Below are 14,175 nucleotides of genomic sequence, written 5' to 3' on the forward strand. Positions count from 1 at the left end.
ATAGATAGAAAGATAGATAGATAGGTAGATGGATAGAAAGAAAGAAAGATAGATAGATAGAAAGATAGATAGGTAGATGGATAGAAAGAAAGAAAAATAGATAGATAGATAGAAAGATAGATGGATGGATAGATAGATAAACATAGATAGATACAATGTAGTTTAGATAGATGGATATATTATAAATTCCATAATACACGTACTGGAGAATCCCAATTCATTTGTGGAAGAAACTAATCACTCTCTGTGGAATACATGTAAGTCAATCTTTATTTTCTGTTTGTCATCAAAATATATCATTACATAACATGTAGTATGTCACAATACCAAAGTCGTATTCTATTTAATTTTCTAGATCTTTACATTATCTCAACATATTTCAGTAATAATACTGACATCATTATCAACAAGAAAGGAATCCGATAATAATGATGATGATGACAAAAATAATAATAATGATGGTGATAATACATGTAACAATAATCATCATTCATAATCACCATCCTAATCATCACCACCATTATGATTATCATCATAAGTTACTGATTCAAAGCATAATGGTAGCACAGCAAGAATATGAAGATGAAAACAATATTCAGGGAAAGATTTTTCTTTCTCTTTGATTATCTAGAGATACTGACTCCAGAAACTTTCAGAAGCATCAATAACTGATGGAAATTTGGAAAAAAGATTGAGGGTAACAATTTACCAAAAGAAAAATTAAACATTCAGTCTTCACAAGGACAATGTCCACTTCCCCACATAATGCACAAAACTGAAATGTTTGATTTTATACATGTATCTTTCCGAAGTTATTTTCAAGCTCTTACTTTTTTAACCCATAGAGGACAGACAGATTTTGCTACAACACGCATTCTCATAGAAACCTGCCCAAGTATAGGTTGTACTCGGGACTCGTCCTCAACAGGTTAATCTTTGGGTAGTTTGATAAACAAAATGAGAAATGCCCCTGCTGTGCCAGTGATGGCCATCTATACACACACAGCCTCCACACAAGGATACATGATTGGCTACATGCACAAAGACTTCAGTCATATGAAACTGAACAGGATTGCAAATGTTGTTAACCCGTTGAGGACGAGTCCCGAGTATACTCGGGCAAGAGTCTATGAGAAATGCGTGTTGTAGCAAAATCAAACCGTCCTCAACGGGTTAAGGATAATCTGCTACATTTTACTCTTGGACGTGACAGTGATAGTGAATTCAATACAGTACACACATTTGCAGTTAGTGATGGTTCAAATGATCACAAATTTTAAAGTATCGAAACAACATAGCTGTAAAGTTAAACATCACCAATTTATGTCATCGGACTTGCTTTTATGTTAACAAGCACCTTTGAATGTTCTTTCACTGCAATATAAAGAAACATTTCAGTCAGGGCTCATGATATTACTCATTACAACTCTGCGTTTCATTCTGTCTTTTTTTTTGTTTTGTTTGTTTTAGTTAATTTTTACCTGCCCATGTGCAAAATGTCACTTTGAACTGGCTAAAACTGGCTGTTTTCAAGTTATGTGTAAGTCATGTGCAGCACACTTTAGTTCCTCTTCAATACAGTGTTAAAGTTGGAGGGATGTGTTCAAATGCTGCTCATACTGACTGACATGACTGTATTAATAGAACGGTACCAACTTAATGGCAAGAAAGGAAACATATAATCTTATCAAAATTTCATTTGGAAGTTCTTCCATCACTGTTTACACAAGTTTGGTGAAGTTGTATCCAATGCAGCTTCAGGTTGCAGATTCAGATACATTTGCATCCCTCACAATAGTGTCAACATTACAGTGTTACTTCAAGACCAGAAAGTTGTGTCTTAACATCTCTGCACAAAACAGTTAACAGTTCAAAGGTGAAGACATCCAACTCCAGCTGAGCAGAACACTCACGATCATGATGAGTCAGTAGTACAGGTCCCATCATAATTGAGTCCATGAGACAATTTTGTCAAATCCAAAGAACACTTGGTGATGATTTCACTTCCACTGGCATGCAATTTCCAGACAGTGTCCTTCATGATTGGGTCCAAAATACAATTTTCTCCAGCTATGTATGAAAAAATGCATCACTTCCTAACTTTGCCTGAGTAACACTCTCCATGAAAGTTTCCGTCAAAATGACACAACACACAACTTCTGCAGTGAATAAATCATATTCCCTGTCAAATCAGTTTGTGTTTTTTCCAAGAGACTATAAATCACTTGTACTGCTTGGTAATGTCTATGTACTCCCCGTCCGGACTGACGTTGGAGTAACCATTGATGGGCGGGGTGTGAGTGGGGCCGGTGATGTGGATGGGAAACAGGGCGGGGTCTGGTCTGATGGCAGCCTGGTAGAGTTCCTCAGACTCCTTCCGCAGCTCTTCCAGTGCCTTTTGCTGAGACCTGGGATCAAATCAACGAAAAGAATACAAAGTATCTGCTAATAAGATTGAAAAGTCAACTGAAATGTCAAGTTACCACATGGTACATATATCATATATCACATAGTATACTCTCTTGATCAAATTGATGAATTTCAGTCAAAGAACATACAATGTGCAAGTAGTACAACATCAAAATACACAACAATGTTCTGATTTATGGGTAACTATATCTAAGCCTTATTTGATTCATTTTTAGCAGTCTCTACTTAACATACTACTACATATTACACATAAGGAACTGGGGGAGTGGGTGGGGGGGGGGGGAGTTTTATTGCTTTGTTCACTTCTATTCATACCAGAATTTGTCTATGGTACATAAACTTTGCCATACTCACATCTGGTCAAAACTGTCATGGCAACAAGAAAGATAAAGGTACACAAAATTGAATCAAAGAAGACATGAATGCATCCTAATACACAAGATCTACAAACCCAATGTTATTTGGGTCTTGCAGTACATCTCTAAATGAAAGTGGGGTCATGTCTCGTTGATTGCACTTGTTAATTTTATCCCTTCCTTTATTTTTGTTTCTTCTCCTTAGTTCATTTTGTTTTAACCCTAACTAGGCCGCGCTATTTAGGTAGATCATAGATCTCGGCCGTCGACCGCGCAATCGCGACGAAAATTGGCACACACATTGCCTATGATATAATCTAAAATATCACAAAGTCAAATATTTTAAAAATTATCATTTATGCTAAATTATGCTAATTTATGCATAATAATGCATGAAATCAGACAATTTGGTATAAATCACTAAATAGAGCTCAAAATGGGCACATTTCTTGTGTGAACGTTTTTTTTAGTGTCCTGAGCAAATATGAGAGAAAAAAATTGCGCCATCAGAAAAAATTTCTTAAGTATTTTATTGTTTTTTGAATTTCTTATGTATTTCGTTGTTTTTTCGACTTTATGTTTTTCATTGTTTTTTCGATGAAACTTGTCCGCGACATTGTTCCGATCAAGAAAATATGTTATTAATTGATTTTAATCAATAAAACCCCAAAATAACCATACTTTTATGAAATCTGCCTGTCAGCACAGTTTGCATTGAAATTGTACACGAATTCACGTTTTTGAGCAATTTTTGGTCTGACATGCACATACATATTTATGCGCAACTTTGGAACCGCGCACCCGGGCATTGCAAATTTGATGTCAAAACATGCGGGAGACTCAAAAGAAAAAAGTCATGAAACGTCGCGGCAATAGCTTTTCGCGTTAGCGATACATCGCGCGGAACGTCGAGGGGGGGGGGGGCCTCGGAGGCCTAGTTAGGGTTAACTTTCTCTTCCTTGAAATAGTATTGTGGGTCATTATTTACCTTTTTCCGCAATAATCATTTGCACTCTTCTGTGTACATTTGAGTTCATTATTGTCTGAATATTCATATTTTTGTATGCAGGTGTTGAAACACACTATGGACAGGTGGGTAGACAATGATAAAGATAATAATATTGAACATATTTATAATACGCCATCTACCTAGTTAAACTCTTCCAAGGCACAGTCATACCTGCCAACATTTCAAGATGAAATATCTTACTCGTGAATTGCAAAAATCTTATTTTATATGCAAACTGAAGTTAAAAATCTTACTTTCGGTCAAATCTTCAGAAAATACACATGAAAGGTATATCTAAATATTTTTTAAAAATCTGATTTCTCTGACAGAAAATCTGATTTTGCTATTTTCAATGTAAAAAATCTTACTGAATCTGATAAAATCTTACTAGTTGGCAAGTATGCACAATGTGAAACAGGAGAAAAAGAAAAGGAAGTATGGTGTAACAAAACTTGTGTTAGCCTTGTACTGTATGCATTTGTATGTACAGCTGTAGGCCCATTTTCAGGTTAGCTTTGAAAGAACGCAAATCATGTTGGGGATTCCTTTCCCCCTTACTATGCACAAGGGAAAAAATGAAAGACCGGAGGAAGGATAGATAGACAGATGGGCAAATGATGAGACATACTAACTGAAAATCAATTTACCTCATTGCCGTCTTGATAAGGTTCGTCTCTGCAACATGCTGGTCGAACCTGTACCTGGACCACTTTTTCTGCAGGCGGGCCCTGCGCTCTGACTCCTCAAAGTCTATGTCAACCTTCTCCCGTTTCCTACCAAACAGGGAGAGAATGAGTACATGAATTAAAAGGACCTGGTAATAAATGTGGCATTCAGAGGGTTAACTCTTCCTGTGCTGGAGTGTTTTTATCTCCAATTTGCACAGATATCTAGAAATCTATTGTCAACAGGTAAAGATAACCTCCATAATCCCCACAGTTACTTTTGTGTTACCATGGCCTTCCTGTTGGAATGAGGCACATTGCTACATCTGAGTGGGCTTCAAACTATACAACTGCATTATTTTATAGGTCAAGCTTGGACAGACTACGGAATGCTAATGAAAAAAACTTGGCAAAATATCCTGTACAGGACATGCTGATTTTGCCATAAACATGCATTTCCCATAGACACCTACCAAAGTACACTTGGCACTAGGCTTCAACAGATTAAGGTTAACCCTATAAAGCCTAAGCTATTTTGACCCCTTCCAGGCCCAAGGGGGGGCACATTGTGCCCCCCTATATAACTTCTTTATTATATGATGTATGACCGTCATATTTGGCACGTGGGTAGAGCAACTCATACTCTACATGACCCAACATTTGAAATTTCCCAAGGTCATCCACTGAGGGCGCTATTTACCAAAATATAAAGAAATACATAGGAAATACGCTAAAATCATGTTTTTTCTTTGTATTTCTTTATCCCCAGTATATATGTTTTTATTTTATATCAATCATTTTCATATTTACCACAAAGGAGAAGCAAGTCAACTTTCACTATTTGTTATGGTTGAAATTTCTCAAGGTCAACATGTGGGGGCGCTATTCATTACAATATGAAGAAATATATGAAACCTATCATGTATTGCTTGGAATGGGTACATAATATTGGCATCACATTTCATATTTCCAAAATATTGAAATTTTGAGTTTGCAGATTGATAATATGATATACAAATGATATTACCGGCAAAGCTTGTGTGAAAATAACACAAAATAAAAGGGTAGTCTTTGGAAAATGCTGTATTTTCGATTATTTCTATTATATCTATTGTTTGATGCCTATGTCATATAAAAAATAAAGGAAATAATAAGAAGACCATTTCAGGGTAATTCACAACCATAATTACTTCACAATTTGGTCCTTCAGCAAATTACAGCCAAGAAAACCCCCATTTCATCCATTATTATATTGTTAACTGAACTTGGAACGGAAAATCATGCAAAATCTGACGAACATGGTTGTCAGTTTATGGTTGCCATGGCAACCAACAATATTGGACATAGCTAAATTATACATCAAAATGTTCGCAATAAGATTTTAGAAAAAGTCACCAAATTTGGTTGAAATCGAGTGAAGGGTGTAGGAGTGGCAAACGAAAATATGGTAGGGGGGGCACAATGTGCCCCCCCCTTGGGCTTTATAGGGTTAACCCAATGTAGACAAAAGTGCCCACATCCGTGGCCTAATTTTACCTTTGTTTTATGCTGCCCAGGAAAATGGCTTTCATAGAAAGAGTTTTTTTTTTTTCTATCAATACCAGTTTTCCTTCTGTATGAAACCATATGTATCACAGTATTATTTGCCTTTTTTCCAATGTAATTTGAACTAATTTTGCAATAAAACTTGTATGAAGATGTCCAAGCAATCAAGGCTGACCTAAGTAGATATTTGTTTTCACTGGCCCAATTCAGGTGCCTACTTTGTGTAGAACAAAAGAGTTTGTGAGCCCATCAGCGCATGCTCTATTCATACCTCATGCCCGATTGATATTTTGCATTGTTCGATGGCACATGTAGTTGACTGTGGAAAGGGCATAGGTGCGCCGTTTGACTACTTTCGCACAAGCGCATTACCAACCTGTCCATTCTCCCTCGACCTGACAAAAAAATAAAAAATAAAAAATAAAGAATTCTGTCTTGGGGCATTAAAGGCTTTCGGAGAACTTTGGGAGGAATGGGTTACGTGTGGCGGCCACAAACGTGCTAACCACCATGTGAAGTAAACTGCACACATTGTGTACTAATAGTCTGTGGCATAGTTCAGCGAGTAACATGTACCTGTCATCTTCCTGAAGCTTCCGGTCCACCATGAACTCTGTAATGGGCTTCATCTCAGGGTCACCCATCTTAAACTGGATCTTCTTGAGTTTCTTCAGCAGCCGTTGCTGCCTCATCATCTCTTGCTTGGGGTCAGCTCGCTTCTTTTTCTTCGGTGGCTCAGCTCTGGGGATAGCAGAGGGAGAAGACAACAAGTGAAGAGTTTTATTGCAAAATGAGCTAAGCCACATTTTTTAAACATTTCAAAGTAAGTCCTCATCAGATATCAAACTAAACCTTTCCAGTAAAACTTTACTTGTGACATAATAAGGAACATTTTAGAAGTTATGATTAAAAGTATCCTGTATTTCCTTATTATTGTCGTTTTTTAGCACCTTTAATCACAAGCACCTCAACTTAACAAGAATGGAGTTAGCTTGTTTTGCGATAAACCCTTTCAAGTCCTCGCCACACAGAAATGCAAGGTGTTTCACTGCAATGCCAAAGGAAACCTGAAGCATACTTACAGGCTCAATATGTTGAAGAACATATCATTAACACAAAATTAAGGGACTGCAGCTGCAGAAATACAGTATTAGCATCACCATAAGCTTGATACATTTCCCTTTCACAAGTTTCAAGCATAACAGACAATTTCTGCACACTATTTTTTTCTTCTGCTTCCAGTGCAGCTGGTTTAAGGTTCTTTGTAGTTAGGAATACAGCCATAGGATATTATTTATCCTGCTATAACCCGTCGAGGACAGTTTGATCTTGCTACAACACGCATTTCTCCTTTGTTCTCAACGGGTTAAGGAATGAACACCTGCTGCTTGGGGCAGAACTTCAATCTTCCAAACTCACATCATCCATGAAAAAAACTAATTTACATGTAGATAACTACATATGAATAAATAACCTATGCAATAAGAATGTATGAGATGGAAAAAAAACAACAACACATTTTGAATATAATTCTGTAAAAGTTTTTACTTCAAGTTAAAACCAATACCAAGGAAAATGTTGCTTGAATGAATTTACTCGATATTCAAAATATTTCATGAACATACATGCATTGTATCTCAAAAAACAACACAAACAAAAAAGTTGTGCCAGTGCTTTAACTGTAGGGGAAAGAATGACAGCAAGCAAGGAATATGTGGACAGAATATCTATAGCTAGCTAAATAAAGTACTAGAGTGTACTGGATATCTCAAGAAAGATGGAATATATTTGTCTAAAGCAATCTCTATACCAATGAATCTGTACTGGAAAGACAGGAGAGTGGTTGCTTTGAACACAACAACAACAAATCTCTAAAACAAGATGAAACAATTATTAATGTCATGCATAAGAAACATGCAAAGATGTCTACGTCACTCTACTCTTCTTCTTTATACCAATCATATTTCAACATCAATTGTATGGAAGACCAGAGTGAAGGTTACATTAAATTAACAAATTTAATCACTTGGTCATTCATACGTTCTGAACTCTGTAATTTTGTTAAATGAAATAAAATTCACTGTGAAATTCTGCCCATACCTTGTTGGGACAGTGACCGATAGGCCTATCTAAAGCACAAACCTTAAAACCTGAGTTGCCCGAAATGCTAGTCCTCCTGATCGGGTAAAGAATGATCGGATCAGTTGCAGACTCTGAAGATTCGCCATTCCTGCACAATGTCTCTGCTCACTGGATCGATGTCAGTAACTCCCGAGTTAGCAACTGGCTGGACTTTGGAAATCATGGATGGTAGATAACAATAAACATATAACGATTAAGTTTTTATTGGTGTTTTATCATTAGAGGTCTAGTAGTTCAAATCATAATGCACTGTAAAATCCATCAAACAATATTGAAATGGCAACCAACTCTGAACTTACCTAAATCACAATGCAATGCTGCCAAAAATCGGACCACCTGCGCTTGCTATAGACACATATTATTACTAATTAGTATAATCATTTTGGGCATGCAGTCCTAAGAAATGGATTCTATAAAAGAACAGAAAAAAAAATGCATATAGCAAGTGAATTACAACTGACAGAGTGATCAAACACTTCCCATCAATTCAGTGGGTTCTGGATGTGGATCTGGATTAACTATACACAGCACAGTTGCTGTTTAAATGCGGTAGCGACAGGGCTGTACCGGCACGGCCCACAACAGAGAGCTCAGCGATCCCTTTACGATCACTTTTGAGTTTTGATACTTGACATCATTTTTTGTCACCTCAAACTCATTAGATGTAATCTTCATTAATGACACTACATGTTATCAATATGGACATACACATTTCACAACTTACCGAAAATGAAGACTTATGCAGCAAGTGCGAACAATACATCTGGTAATCGGCAGTTCACGCGATCTGAATGCACTTCTAATTGGTCACGCTGTCGACTGTGCTGCTACCAAAGAGCGCACGCACGCAATACACTTGTAGATCGCTGCACTTCCAGCCATGCAAGCGCACACATAATTTGCTGAGTGGTTAACACGCCATTTTTAATTCTGCAATGATGAACCCCGACGGTCGGGGACTGCGCTAGAAAGTGCCATTTTTTTGTTCAATGAATTATCATGAGGGCTCGCTATGGACTTATGTACCTTCTGTAATATAAGCATGCACTTTACACGAGTAATGTACAAATGTCTATTTATAGATGTCTAGATAAGTAATGTATAAATTGATACAAGTTTGGTAGTTGTGTTGTGATTCCCCACTTTTATAGCGAGGCTTCGTCTGTCTGACGAATTCGCACAGCGTCTGGTCGGGCTAGATCTGGGAGGTGTTTCACAACGCCGTTCTTAAAGTTAAGAAGGACTTAAGTGCGACTGGTGATCAGTTCTTGTGCTGAATTATTGAGATTCTGATAAGTATAGCACACAAGAACTGCACTGGTCACCAGTCGCACTTAAGTCCTTCTTAACTTTTGTGAAACACCCCCCTGGATGTAAAGACTAACACCACTTAAGTTAGCCCGACTAGACGCTGTTAATACGCTACGCGAATACAGCGTCTGACCAACGAGCGGGCACCTACAAAGTGGGGAACCACAACACAACTACAAAACTTATGAAAATTTATACGTTCTTTATAAACAATGTACACGTTACCAAACGTTACTCACCTTAAGTGCATGCATGTATTACAGAAGGTTCGTAAGTCCATTGAGAGCCCTCGTGATAAGTCCGTGGAACCAAAAAATGATACTTTCTGGCGGATTCCCTAACACCGTCAGGGTTCATCGTTGCAGAATTCAAAATGGCGCCTTGATCTCTGCGGAAATCTTTTGCGTGCGTGCGATGCGCTGCTTGAGTGTTGGTGTAGCAGCACGGTCGACAGCGCGACCTTTTGAAAGGGCATTCAGATCATGTGACCTCCCGGATATTGGAAATGGCCTGGCGTGAAAGACGATGTACCGTTCGTGAACCGTTCACACATGCTGCATATAACCATCATTTTAGGTAAGTTATTAAATCTAAATTTCAATATTCATAGCATAGATATGAAGTCTCATTATCATTTTGTTCGTCAGATGAGTTTGAAGTGACAAAAAAATGATCTAAAGTATCAAAATTCAATCCGATCGCATGCGATCGTTGGACCCTCTTCGTGTTTGGAGCTTCGTTGGTAATGGTGTTACAGCCCTGTCGCGCTACGTACATTGTATGTACAGCAGCGACTGGGCTGTGTATAGTTACACTACAGGCCAACTATCCAAGCTACCCACCATGTGTACAAGGCTGGACCAAATGGTAATAGACTAGCTAGTGCAGCGACTGGGGAGTGATATTAATCGTCGATCATGGCAGTACCTAATGTCGTCATTGGTCATGGTTGTTAGATATAAATTAAATTCACGCACATCCACTTTGTTGGGCAGCAAGAAAGTACAATGTAATTTACATGCACATGTGTATCAGGTACGACAGCTCGACAGTGCAGTAGGCATATGGTAGGCAACCTATTAGCACTGACGGTAACCCCGTCGCGGGGCGCTGTAACTTACGTAGTTGTCCGTATGGGGTCGCTGCTGCGGTTACACTGTCACTGGCGGTAGCTCTAACGTTAGGCCTATAAATGGCTGTTAGTAGGGTGTCTGTAGCATTTTTGCAACTTTTGAAATTCTATAAAAGGTGGATTATAAACTATTTCATATGAAAGAAAAATATGTCATAAGCATATATTTCAAATTTCATGGCAAAATAATTATTCTATCTCGAGAAATTCAACTTTCAAATCACTGCAATATTACAACTTTTTTTTTGACGAGCACGCACGAAAATGTGTCCAAATCATGTTTGCAAACAAGGCCGATAAGTAGCATTCGCGTGCAGATCGCCAGCGACCGGTTAATGAGCGTACAGCGGATTGCTAAAACGCGTAACCAGCGCAGAAGCCACTCCCCCTCGTGTCGTCATAATACATGTTGTGCGTACGTATACAGTGCTCAGCGTTGTGAATGAATACGTAGCGCATGCATTCCGGCCCAGCCGAAATCGTCGGACGAGCTATAGCGAGCGTGCATTTGAGTGTATTATTGTACTACCTACACACACACGTACGCAGCTGGCTACTGAATGCGACGACTACATAACCGTCGATGCTGTCGAGATCTATGGCAGTTCATGTGAAATTATGGCTATTTAGCCATGAATGCCACTTTACCACCATTCGTGGCTGAAGAGTATAGCTTCCAAAATCGTTGCCTGCATGCCCTTTTTTGTCGATTGGAAGTTCAGTCGTAAAAATCGGTATTTGTACCTACCTTCCACCGCGGTACCGCTTCACAATTGACTTGCCTGATATGGAGCGTTATGTAGCCTAGGCCTATCTGTTGTGCTGCATAAGATCGCGAGAAAGACTGCATCGTTAGTGCACTTTTCTATTGAAGTATCAAAAAGAAATAAATATGACTCTACATGGTCATTCGTTTGGATTGCTAAATCATACATTGTAGGCCTGTTATGATCATTATCAATCCAGTAATAGTACATGTACTTTGACTACGTTGAAACTGATGCGCCTGGTGGTTTACGAGCGTGTTACATACATGCACATTGTGAATGCTGGGCAATCGTAACCCCATAGAACTCTGTGCTGTAGAACTATCGCAAGCGAAGCGACGTGACAGCTAGCTAGCTAGCTCAGTCTGTTTTCAGTGGCACGGGTGTGCGCGCACGTACTCGTAAGTAGACACACACACAGCGATCTAGCGAACTACATTGTATGTAGCTACGTAGCTACCTTGCGACGGTAGACACACTGCTGACCTACACGTGTAGGTCCGTGAGATACACACACACACACACACACAGCGCGCGAGCTAGCTGCATGCGCGCCATGTGGTGGCGAATAATGCGTGTAGATTTACATATTTATGAGCGTATTTGCTCGGACGTTACTATGGTTGTTGCATACGAAGCCACGCCTAACACGTTCGCTGAGATCAAAAAGTTATTGCAAGGGGTATCTTCTAGGCAATATCCCCGGTCCAAGACGTGGAGCTAGCGAAAAACTGACCTCACCATCGGATTCAGCACATCCTAAACTACTCGCATGCCACACGCTGGTACAAGTAGCGAAGCAGACGCCGAGATATCGAGATAGGTGTGATTCTAACGACATTTACACCAATTTATCGTGGGAGTCATGTACCAGCGCTTTGATAGATTATGGAGCAAAACTTCCTCTTTCATATGATACCAAATTTGTTAGGATTCGATAGCGGCATGGACCGGGGATTTTGCAATAAATGTGATTTTTTAGCACAAAACACGGGGTCAAAACAGCGTAGGCGCGCGACTCCATTGTGTTCTATGGGGCTTGCGTGTTGTAAGATAGGGGCGCGTTTTGTCCGAAGGTTGGCAGTGCGCGATCAGACACCCTACTGTTAGCTTAGGCCTAGATCTGCATCATTTATACGAACGTAGGCTAGAAATGCCTAGATGTAGACATCTACTGATATCCACCGTTGCTAGACCGTAGGCATCTTCAGGTCTTGTCTATACGAGTACTGACGAGTAGACACCGTCTAACACTTAACTGTTAGATTCTAACAGTAACTGCCATGCTATTGGTGACTGAGTCTATTGTGCAGATACGCAGTAAGCCCCAAGTCCCAACAAGAAACTTTATACGTGGGACACACAGGACCGGCACAGCACCGTCCTAGCCAGGTTGAACTTCAGTTTCTTTTGCTCGCATTTCGATTTCTACACCTAAGATTTGACAGCGAACTTGACGCCTGAAATAAAAAAAAACAAACAAACAAAATCCGTTTCAAACAATTACCTTTTTTTCGATGTAAATTCGCCTTTTACACTGACTCGATGACGAAGCCTCTGCTGGCTCAGTCTACAGTAGGGCTTAAACTGGCTGCAGCATGTACAAACGTGTGAGGCATGTCACGACTGCACGTTGAGGGCGTAGTCATTCTGTGCTTGCAAAGAGATTGACAGTGCCGTACTGGTGCTTGATTCTTGGCTCACACCCATAAACATTTCCCCATAGGGATGTGTGTTAAAAATCAAATTTCAAAAAATTATGTAAAATAGCTGGGAGAAATGAGGTATTTCAGTTTCACTAACCTGGATAAGTGAGATATACCCTTTCATCCATCAAATTTTCAGGGTGGATTCTTCAGACCAAATTCTGTCCAGGGGTCCGCAAAGCCAGACTACGAGTTCTTGTCACTCAAAAAATCACCTATTTTCCGTACACGTACCCAATGAAATATAGTCCCCTCAAATTCCATCAGAAAAGCTTTCATCTTCCAACCAAAATGCAGTTTGTAGAGGAATTCATACTCAATATCTACAGCTATTCAGTTTTTTGCCAAACTACATCATTGATTTTTAATCAATTTTTTCTTTCATTTATTTTGCCCTATCAACACTCACTGGGTACGGTATTCGCACATCAAGTGAAGAAGATAATGAAGGAATCGTGTAGGGCCTTAGTTTCGGTTTCAGTTTATTTTCACAAACATTCACACAAGGTCAGAAATTACTGATGTACAACATGAGCATATACTAGTAAAGAGGTACATAATGGCATCACACTATTGTTGTCGTTAACTTGTTGAACAAGGTCCCAGAGGAGAAAAATAGTGATATAAAGTTGAGGCAAAGTGGTCATTACAGAAAGAATCAAATAGAAGAAAAGGTCAATGCTACCATAGCAGGTTTATTGCATGCTGATTCAATATTTACTGAGATAAGCATCCGTAATATGACTATTTATGCAATTCGTCACTGGAGGTCCAAGAAACTTCGTGACTCAAATTCTTCCAAAAGCACAAAAACCGTCATACAAAACGTAGCCCAAGACATAGGCTTACATATTCCAGTTTCGATGAAGGTCAAGAAGGTTTAAAGGTCACTCCCTTGTAGTGAAAACGAGAAGAAGAAGAAGAAAAAAAAAAACAAGCTGCAAGGGTCAGAATCATTTATAAAGTCTGTTTTAAAAAATTTTCTGAGTCAAGGAATTCGATTCTGAAGGAATTCCCCTTGACTGAAGTCAACTTTTCCTTATAAGGTCACCGGAAAGGTGATAATAGGCCTATTCATATTGTCACATGAATGACTTGAAACGATGGTAACT

The 14,175-nt window shown here is 39.0% G+C and overlaps 1 protein-coding gene across 2 annotated transcripts; it reads right to left on the reverse strand.

Annotated features, from left to right (window-relative positions):
• Window positions 1–245: 245 nt before the first annotated feature.
• Window positions 246–12,914, reverse strand: LOC140229925 (large ribosomal subunit protein mL40-like). Of its 2 annotated transcripts, none has more exons than XM_072310126.1 (5): window positions 12,865–12,914; window positions 8,148–8,297; window positions 6,582–6,746; window positions 4,443–4,568; window positions 246–2,408 (listed from the first exon to the last, which is right to left on the reverse strand). In XM_072310126.1, exons 2-5 carry the CDS (start codon window positions 8,231–8,233, stop codon window positions 2,222–2,224), a joined length of 564 nt encoding a protein of 187 aa, XP_072166227.1. In that variant the 5' UTR covers window positions 8,234–8,297; window positions 12,865–12,914; the 3' UTR covers window positions 246–2,221. The 2 variants fall into 2 exon arrangements, with proteins under 2 accessions (XP_072166227.1, XP_072166226.1); XM_072310125.1 differs by lacking the exon at window positions 12,865–12,914 and adding an exon at window positions 8,872–9,028.
• Window positions 12,915–14,175: the final 1,261 nt, after the last annotated feature.

Source organism: Diadema setosum, chromosome 6 (assembly GCF_964275005.1).
Source record: "Diadema setosum chromosome 6, eeDiaSeto1, whole genome shotgun sequence".
Classification (NCBI taxonomy): Eukaryota; Metazoa; Echinodermata; class Echinoidea; order Diadematoida; family Diadematidae; genus Diadema; species Diadema setosum.

Coding starts and splice junctions, on each gene's coding strand:
- LOC140229925 (XM_072310126.1), bottom strand. CDS start 8,233: ATGGCGAATCTTCAGAGTCTGCAACTGATCCGATCATTCTTTACCCGA. Junction 4,569..6,581: donor AAGCTTCAGGAAGATGACAG/GTACATGTTACT, acceptor CCTGTTTGGTAG/GAAACGGGAGAAGGTTGACA. Junction 2,409..4,442: donor CTTATCAAGACGGCAATGAG/GTAAATTGATTT, acceptor ATTTGATCCCAG/GTCTCAGCAAAAGGCACTGG.